Source organism: Protomyctophum bolini (assembly GCF_963924005.1).
Source record: "Protomyctophum bolini genome assembly, chromosome: 4".
Taxonomy (NCBI): Eukaryota; Metazoa; Chordata; class Actinopteri; order Myctophiformes; family Myctophidae; genus Protomyctophum; species Protomyctophum bolini.
Genome location: NC_137865.1, coordinates 34455599 through 34465556, shown reverse-complemented (window position 1 = coordinate 34465556; position 9958 = coordinate 34455599). Strand labels below are relative to the sequence as shown.

The 9958-nt window shown below is 42.8% G+C and overlaps 1 protein-coding gene across 1 annotated transcript in view; it reads left to right on the top strand.

Moving 5' to 3' along the window:
• Positions 1-5856: 5856 nt before the first annotated feature.
• Positions 5857-9958, top strand: part of LOC308313517 (copine-8-like) — a gene marked incomplete at both ends in the record, with an annotated part of 79978 nt that continues 75876 nt past the window's right edge. Inside the window, one exon of the mRNA XM_080760672.1 lies at positions 5857-5939. Coding sequence (XP_080616798.1) covers positions 5857-5939 — 83 coding nt within the window. The remainder of the gene's footprint in view (positions 5940-9958) is intronic.

Here is a 9958-nt window from a genome sequence, read left to right as displayed (position 1 = left end):
ACATTGGGTTTTAAGGATGCACAGTTTGGTTTCACAGTGTACTGTTCTGTAGCCTACATAAAGCAGAGACTTGGCAATTGTTGACTAAAGCTATGATGACTAAAACTATGACTAAATATATTGACTTTGTTGTGAACAAATAAAAACTAGACAAAAATGTTCGGGAGGGACTATTGAAGAGATCCAGTTGTATACTAGGTTGCATTCTGAAAATAGCAGATCTACAAGCTCACAACACGTCACAGCGCAACGCGTTGTGAGATTGTAGATCAGCTATTGTCATCATGCAACCAGTGTAAAATCTGCCATTACAAGACATCAAGGCCTGCCCAAAACACATTTTAGTCGACTAAATCAACTGTAGATTAAAAATCTTATGATATTTAGTCGACTAAAACTAGACTAACACTAAAACATGTCAGGTGACTAAAATATGACTAAATCTAAATACATTTTTTGTCAAAAGACTAGACTACATCAAAATTAGCTGTCAAATTCAACCCTACTACTGATGTATGCCTGCCAGACACAGACAGGACAGGAAGAAACAGCACGGTGTCCATGCATGGGAGAGTGCAAGGAATGTCAATATTGGTTTTATCCATGCCTAATCATTCAGACACCTGCCTTCAGCCTTCCGGAGAAGTCCATGGGGTATTGCACCAATGAGGATTACTCTGAATTTGTGCCTATCGTGCTTATTTCTCTCTTCCAACTTTGCATAATATACTAAAGTTTGGTCACGTAGCATTACCATTCCAGCCTTGATCGACAGACATTCCATTTTATTATGTAGCATATCTTCTATTAAATAGATTTCAATATGCAGTATTGAAAGTATACCCTATCCTATTAGACCTTCAATGACGCAACCCGGCAGGTATTAGGTAAAATAAAGTCTATTTTACCTGCTGTATCAGTATGCCCTCCATACGGTATATCTGTATTTAAGCCAAATGTTTACCCAGAGTGAAATACAAAAAAAACATTTAAATTAAATGTACCCCATTCAAATTGTTCAAGCATGGATCTTTGCACTTTGCACTTGCCTCTTTGTGTATAATGGAAGAGTCCTTGCCAATCCGCAGCAATACTGCCACCTCCAGTCAGAGGTGTCATTTGCTCATTTCATGCACAGTATGGGTGTTTCTTATTGTCTTATAGCTAGGCAATGGTTGTTTCCGAAATCACTCCCTATACTCCATTTTGTAGTGGTCTCTGAATGCATATAGTGATAATATTGGACCGCAGGTCACACAATAAAGAAACTCTGGATTCCTTGGATGACCCAACTCCCAATATAGGCCACGGCCATTTATGCCTTAGGCCACTAGATTTTTTGGAATCACATGTTGAGGGGCCTCTAATTGAGCTCACATCCAAAAGCACTTTTCCTTCTGCCAGAGGGCGTCTGAAAAGCTAACCGCATGTCATAGAAACACTATTCCCCACCACAACCGCATGTCATAGAAACACTATTCCCCACCACAGAATCTAGTGGTCCTTGTGAGTCACATTAAGGACCTGAATTCAAATCCAGCTCCTGTCTCATGTCTCCCAGGAGTCCCATGAAGAATAAAAGCATAACAAAATTAATTGTATACACTTTTATTTATTAATTTTTGATTAATTTTGATTTTAAACACACAGCACATCATGTTACATAATTCAAATGAACGTTGAATGCCACACCTTTGATAACACTCAATTGAGTTTAACTTCTATCAGACATGCTATGCTGATGTATGATTTAGCTCAATATAAACCAGAAGGAACAATACATGAACTCAGCACTCAGAGAGTGAATGCCAACAGAATAATATTTCATTTTGGCAATTGTTTTTGAGGTGCAACCCACACGTTTAGCAGTGTTACTCATTCCAGGAATGTCCGATCCCTACATGCTATACCTTGTTGTAAATAAAGGTGACTAATCAACGATTAAGTAATTAATTATATAAGATACAATACCAATTGGTATTATTAAAGTGGAGAAATAATGTACCAAAGTTAAGTTTCCAAACTTGTGTGCTGAGTTTTAGTAGCCACTGCCTGTCGTTGTGTGATGGAGTGGAGCTAGGCCTATATGGAATGAGGAGCTAAAAAAGTGACCAGATTTTGAGGGGCTGCCATCCTGCAGCCTTCAGCTTTTCATCAGAGGAGAAAAACTGCATTTATTTTAATTTTTTTCATCCAAAATGAGTTAATAGCACAGGCAGACTTTACACATAATAATCTGTAATTAATATCAGACTTTAATAATAATAATAATAATAATAATAATCTGTAATTAATATCAGACTTTACACATAATAATCTGTAATTAATATCAGAGCTGAAATCGACATGTAAATATTAAATAAATGCTTAAACATAGCTATGTGTAATGTACAGAAGTGAACCTTTCAGGCCTGTTTTCTCAACTCGTTGTTTTCTGCAAGACATTACTCTATAAACCATAGGCCTATCTCCAAAACTTGTGGGTCAAACTGAAAAACCAATATGAAAATCTGAAGCTATATTTCCTGCTTTCATAATATGACGAAACAAAATTCCAAAAGATCCAATGGCAGTCCCTCAGTCAAATTTGGCCACTGGTCACTTTGGTTTTACTGTTGAAAGCCAAATGCATGGATGTAGTGTAGACGTACAACATAAATAGAACGGACTGAAACCATCCGGTGGGGAGGGCCATCGTTTTTCCCCTTTTTCTTTTTTCTTCGGTTAAGGGAAGAGCAGGGTAGGGGGGTGGGACGGGTAATAGGCCTATGCTTGTGCATGCTGTCTGTCTGTGCATGCATGGTGGCAGTGCCGGTTCTAGGCCTTTAGTGGCCCCAAGAAACATAATATTATGTGCCCCCCCCCCTGCCCTGCCACGCCGGGGGGGGGGGGGGGGTCCGGGGGGGGGGCTAGCTTGTGCTGGCCCCAAGCGACCGCTTGGTTCGCCTATGCCTAGAACCGGCCCTGCATGGTGGGTTCTATGACAGACCTGATCAATCAGGTTACCCTCTGGACACAAACTGACAGATCGTCGACCACACCTCAACTAATCAAACAGGTGCTTGATCGACCGATTCTATTGCTCATAATGGTGACGCAGGCAGGTGTGGCTATTTTAACTCACATGTCTGGTACAAGAATCTGTCACTTGTTAATTGAGGGGTTGGCTCAGGTGGCCCTTTCTCTTTTGGCTTTAAGTTGCATCACATTCGCAGCTGTCTAAACCCCCAGCAATGGCATACTGAGAGTGATCTTGCGTGAAATTACATTAATAGGCTATCAACTTTTCCTCCTGACACAACAACTGCCGAGACTGCCAACATGAAGTTGGGTGAATACCCTGTTGTCAGAAGGGGCTATTGTTAAGAAAAGTGCCTGCTTTATTTTTTAAACATGTTGTGCAATGACTTGGAAGACAAGTGCTACAATTGAAAATTACTATAATCCAATTTACATCCTTAATAATAGGCTACATAATTGAGTGATTTATGCATGGTCCATTACCCTAGGCTAAATCAATTCGCACATTTCTACTTGCACAAGCAGAGCACGCAAGTACTGTAATCGGCTGCGTATGTCGGTGGTGTCCGTTGGCCAATCAGGGATTGGCTGATGACTAGGTAGGGCCTACTGTACGTTTGGTGATCGGCCTGGGTATGTGTGTGTGTGTGTGTGTGTGTGTGTGTGTACGTAGATATTTCTTTTTTTATATATATGTTTTATCCCACGATTTAGTAACCCATTTTTCACCCCTGTGTCAATCATCTAATGTGATCCTGGGCTCTACACACCCTCCACCAACCTATAGTCCCCATATATGGGGGACAAGGGGAGAGCAACGGACTTGAACTCATGCTTCCTTCATGCCTGAGTGTCCAAGTTGCTCCTTTACACCTGACAGGGGGGAGTTTTCCTGTTTGGACGTAGCGCGTGGAAGGAACATGTTATTCCAACCAGTTCCTTTCCCCTCCATCAGGCACCCCGGCTGGCCAGGGGGAGGCAGTTTAGTGACCAGGATTACTGCATGTTTTTTGTGAGGGTACCTACCCTAGGGGACACGGGGAGAACATGCAAACTCCACACAGAAAGGCCCTTTCGCCAACGCCGCCTTCGGGTATGGGCACTGATGACGCGGAGGAGGAAACACGCCACCAGCACCCACAGCGTCCCGAGCAGGAATCGAACCCAGGACCTTCTAGCTGTGAGGCGACAGCACTACCAACTGTGCCACCGTGCCCCCATATGTAGATATTTCATAGGTACTTTGATGTGTATTATTGATGTTTTATTTGCTGTTCCAAAATGTACCTGGTATGGAAACAGCACAGCTGAGGAGAGAAAAAAGCTGGACAGGACGGTGAGAACAGCCAGCAAAATCATCGGTACCTCGCTGCCCTCCCTGGCAGACATATACCAGCAAAGGCGCATCAGGAGAGCAACTGGCATCATTAGGATGCCACCCACCCCTCTCACAGCCTGATCTCCCTTATGCCCTCTGGGAAACGGTACAGGAGCATCAGTGCCAGGACAGAAAGGATGCGGAGCAGCTTCTTTCCCCAGGCAATCAGGCTCCTGAACTCTAGCCTCCCTGGCAGATAGGACATGAAGTTTTTAAATGGTTTTATTCTATTTATCTTTATCTTTTTTATGGATCCCTGTAGTTTTTAGGTCTTATTTATACTCAGAGTATTGTCTTGCACTGATATATTTATTATTGTATGAGCCTGTGCTGTCTTTTTAACTAGGAGAAACGTAATTTCGTTTTTTTCTGCTGCTACAGTTGGAAATAATGACAAAATAAAGCAATCTTGAATCAATCTTGAATCAATCTTGAATCTTAAATTTACGATGTAGTATTGAAGTGTAATTTTATTTCTGCCTCCAGTTCCCACTTGTAAAAGAGACTCAATGTGGTTTTACTGGTTAAATAAAAATAAATAAATGTCGGGGTAGGAATGGTGGTCCCTTTATTGGCTGTTGATGGTGACGTAACTGAGGTACGTTTCAAGGTTGGTATACAGTATTAAGGTCAATAACAGGTCTAAAGGATTTAGGACAGCAGTTGTAATAGACACTAGCAATGGGTGCCTATAGCGATGATTTGATTGGCTGAGCAAAGTACATTGAAGATAAAAGTGAGGGCAGAAAAGTCCAAAAGTGATTGGCCGGAATGACATTTTGATGATTTGATTGGCTGAGCACGTAATGTGATGTATGATTATGCGCCCCTCACTTCACAGTTTACACAAGTGTGATCTTTGAGGGGCACTAGCCCCTCCTATGTCCAGCTTTTAGTGTGTGTACACAAACTTTGTCCTACACAGAACATTAAATTCCCTTTGACAATGAATTGACAATTTTACATCATAGTGTAAACACACATTGCGTAACACAAACATTGATATGTTGAAATGTAGGCCTATAGGATTTTAACTGTCGGTAAGAAGTCACACACACACACACACACACACACACACACACACACACACACACACACACACACACGTGTATATGGGATTAATTGGCTATGTATTTATAACCGGAAGTATTTCTTCGTTAATTAATGGACGGCGACATTTCTTCTCTACTTTTATTTTAGTTCAATTCAACGACACACACAGCAGCCCCTCCTCCCTAGCTGCCTGTCACTCAATGTACTATAGTGTAATGTGAGCGCGAGGCATCTTGGAGCGAGACGCGCAGAGCGCGCGGACACGCTGCTGTATTCCTTTCCGAGGCGATTATAGACAGAACGAGAACACGTTTTTAGACAATTTCTTCTTCCATCTCAAGTCGTGCCACTGCAAAGGGACTGCAAGGAGAAGAGGGAGATTTCCGACGATATAGGTACCTTGAATGAATATGGCGTGTATTGGGGACTTCGACCCGTTCACCGCTGCCATACCTGCCACCAAAGTTGAACTCTCTGTATCTTGTAGGTGAGTACCACCACCATCAACAACAACAACAACAACAACAACAATGTGCCTGCCTGCTATGTTCTGTTTATAACAATAGTCTGACTCTGGGAATATTCATGCATTCGTATTGTGAATGAGTATGTACTATGTAGCATGCGGCTTCATGTGAATTGAATGTCAACATCTTTGGTCTGGTTTCGTCTGTTGATTCCGTCCGTGCGCTGTAATGGTGAAAGGGTAGCCCCTTTCCTGTATTTTGGACGGCGGTACCGCCGGCTAGGTGAAAGGGTAGAGATTGTACTGAGCGAGTTAACGCTGTCCCAGGGCCACTAAAGGAATGTTATGTTATGTGCCCCTTTTTGTTTGTGCGATAGCTTTGGAGCTTCCACCACTCACTCGTCCTTCCTTCGTGAAATAATAGTAACTGAAAACTGTCAAGGAAGAGAAAGTGAAGAGGGAGGCTGCAGTCAGATATTGTAGTTAGTTAGTTAGTTTCATTTATTGTCCACGTGTGGAAATTTGTCTTCTTTATACTTTTAAGTGCATTTCCCCAGACAGAGTGTGGTTAGTGCCTGGTACCTAACCTCGCGTGGTAGTGGTACCCTGCAGCAGCAGCGGTATACGTCATGGGAGACTCCGCCGTTGTAAATGGTGCATTTATATAGCACTTTTACCCAAAGCTAGATTGTGCATTGCATTCACACACACGACACATTCACACACCGAAGGCGGAGGAAACCATGCAAGGCGCCACCAACACCAACCGGCTGCACATCGGGAGCAATTAGAGGTCTTGCTCAAGGACACTTCGACACTAACTCTTGGGGAGCCCGGTTTTAACTGGGAACCTCATGGTTTTCCCATTATTTTCCCATCCTTCTGTTCTACCAGCTACTCTACCCCTGTCATCATGCAGCACTTCACGTTAACAGTTCATTTAGTATTTCCTTTTATATAATCACCAACATGAATTATGTTTGTTATTTACAGCTAGGTAGAGTAGTGGGGCGAGATGGAAAAGGGGCGACCATACCTGTTACCGAGAGAGTGTGACTGTAATATTCAACCATATAGGCTACAGGCATTTTCTTTGCTATACTCATGCAACCCCTCTGAGGAGCAGCTTATAGTCATCAGTCCCTAGGTCTGGTCCATAACTCTAATGCGTTGCAGTTAGAGCTATGTTACTCTCGAGTCTCGACTTCCGCCGCTCGCATGAATGCAGACCAGCCTCTCGTCTTTAGCGTAAATAAAAATAACGTTTTTGCTACTCACCAAAACAAAGGCGCCGGGTTGTGTCATTAGAAAGCTTACTTTCCTTAGTGGGAGCACTCTGAGCCCCCCACCACACGTATAAACGGTACTTTTTGGCCAAAAGGGGATTTTGTTTCCACCGGGAAAAAAAATACTTTTAGTTACTCCACTGCGCCTTCTACCGATATTGCCCAGAGAATTGCCTAATAGAGAATATTTTTCCTCCAGTGAAAATAAATCTCTTTCTGGCCAAAAAGTACCGTTTATGCATGTGGTGGGTGGCTCTAAGTGCTCCCACTAAGTAAAGTAGACTTTCTAGACACAACCCGCCTTTATTTTGGTGAGTAGCAAAAACTTTCTTTTTATTTACGCTAAAGACGAGAGGCTGGTCTGCATTCATGCGAGCAGCGGAAGTTGAGAGTAACATAGCTCTAAATGCAACGCATTAGAGCTATGGACCAGAGCTAATCAGTCCCCAAAATCTATTTTTGGCAATAAAATACACAAATAAAAACAGCTCTTGCCTTCTTTTTTTTCACCCCCCTTTTTCCTCCCCAATTTTGTGTTATGCCAACTGATCCCGCCCCCACACACACACAAAACTCACCTGCTACTAGTGAGGAGCCCTAGCACCAGGAGGATGTACTCATTCCGCCCCCCAACGCAACACTCCCGGCTGACAGCCAGGTGCTGCCTGGCCCGCCCCAGCCCATAGGAATATACAGCCAGGTGCTGCCTGGCCCGCCCCAGCCCATAGGAATACGCTTTTGATCCATCTCCCAAACACGGGCCTATTGTGGTTGTAGCCAGATGGATGCATCACAGTGGATGCAAAGTTCCAAACCCACAATGGGTGGGAAGGCAGTAAGGCCTGCGCCGCTGCCACCCAAGTGCCTGTCAGAGGTTCATTATTGAGGACATCAGCCGTAACCTAGCCTGAATATGGATATCCAGGTGGATAAATCTTTTAGTGGGTATATCTATGTGAACACAAATATTCACTGATGTTTTTTTACCTCCGATATAGACCCTCCTCATTTAGTCAGTAAATCCAGGCTTATTGCCAGACATGTCACCTGAGGTTATTCATGAGGAAGCGAACTGACAGATTGATTAGCTCCAGCCTATTATAGTGTACATCAATGAGAGGAGATAACCCCAATCAGCTGCTGCCTGGAGCCCTCCCCCTGCGCGCGCACACACACACACACACACACACACACACACACACACACACACACACACACACGCAGACACACACGAATGGAGTGAAAGGGTGTGAACATGTCCATCACTATTGCTCCATGTCCCGATCTTAGCAATACTATATTACTCTTCATGGCATCAGTCTTGGATTGTGTGTTGCTGAATAGAATATTTGAGGATATGATATATGATGGTCCATGGGTGCTTATACTGTATTGGTCTATCATTCTGTGTCAGGTGGCTACCTACCTACTAATACAGAAATAGCCTCACATTGCCAAACAATCGAAGATCTCTTCCTATGTTGATATGGGGATTACTACAGCTTCTAACAAACCTATGGCCACTGCTTTGGAAAGCAATCATGTGAAGGACTTTGAGTTGTTTCTATAATGCATTTTATATATCAGTGGTTTTCAACCCTTTTCACATCAATGCGCATTATTTATAGATGTGGCAGTGGTACCATAGGAGAGACAACAGGCAAACGATCAAAAATAACAGAGCGTAAAATGAGAGCGTAAAATGAAACCAAATGGACCCAAATATTGGTGGTCAAATGTGGAAGTGCAAACTAGCGCACAATGTTAAAGCCCAGCTGCACTTTTTTTTGAGGGGCCTCCTATATTTAGCTATTAGTGTACATTTTTGTCTTACACAAACATTAAATTCCCATTGACAATGAATGGAGAATTTACGTCATATGTGGACGAGCAAATCGGTATATTTGTCCTACACAAACATTAAATAATTAATTTATAAGTGAATTAACAATGCGAAAACGCACCCATGGCGCAGTACCCCCTGTGTCCACAAGGGGTAAGGGCTAGTGTAACTAATTCAGTAGCAGTAACAATAGTGTTGTTGATTCTTCATATCCATATGAGTGAAGTGGCCTGGATGACATGTTTATTTTTCAAACACAGTTATTATATGAGGCGATCTAAAATCCCCCTATGGGGATTACAATGCAAATAAAAAGTACATGAACCCGTAGATTTGCGGGTTCATGTACTTCGGTGCTCTTGATTGGTCCTCTAGTAGTGAAGATTGTCTGCCTTCCCACATAGACGCTTGATGGACAAACGGGTTTAATTCACTTCCTAAGAGGCACTGTCTCAGGTGGTGGAACTATCCAGCAGTGTTGTTTTTGACAGCAAATTTACATTTTAGTTTTAGTCATAGTCTTTACTTGCGCAAGCAGACTGCACAAGTACTGTAATTGGCTGTTTATGTCGGTGGCGTCGCTCGGCCAATCAGGGACCAAGTATGTATGCCCAGGTAGTTTTCATCACACTGCTATCCATTTTGATCCTCCCATAATAATATCAACGTTTCAATGTCCTTGAGCAAGATATTGAACCTTGCATGGCTGCCTCTGCTGTCAGTGACAGTGTATGAATGGGTGTGAGGAAGGGTGAATGTGACTAGGTACTTTTAGTAGGAGGGGAAAACCAGCACTAAGGGATACAGATACAGTACATACTGTAGTAATTTAGCAGTTAATCTGATTATTTGCCTTTGGGTTACTGCCTTTTTGGAACATGCATGTGTTGGAATGATCTTTTATATTTGTC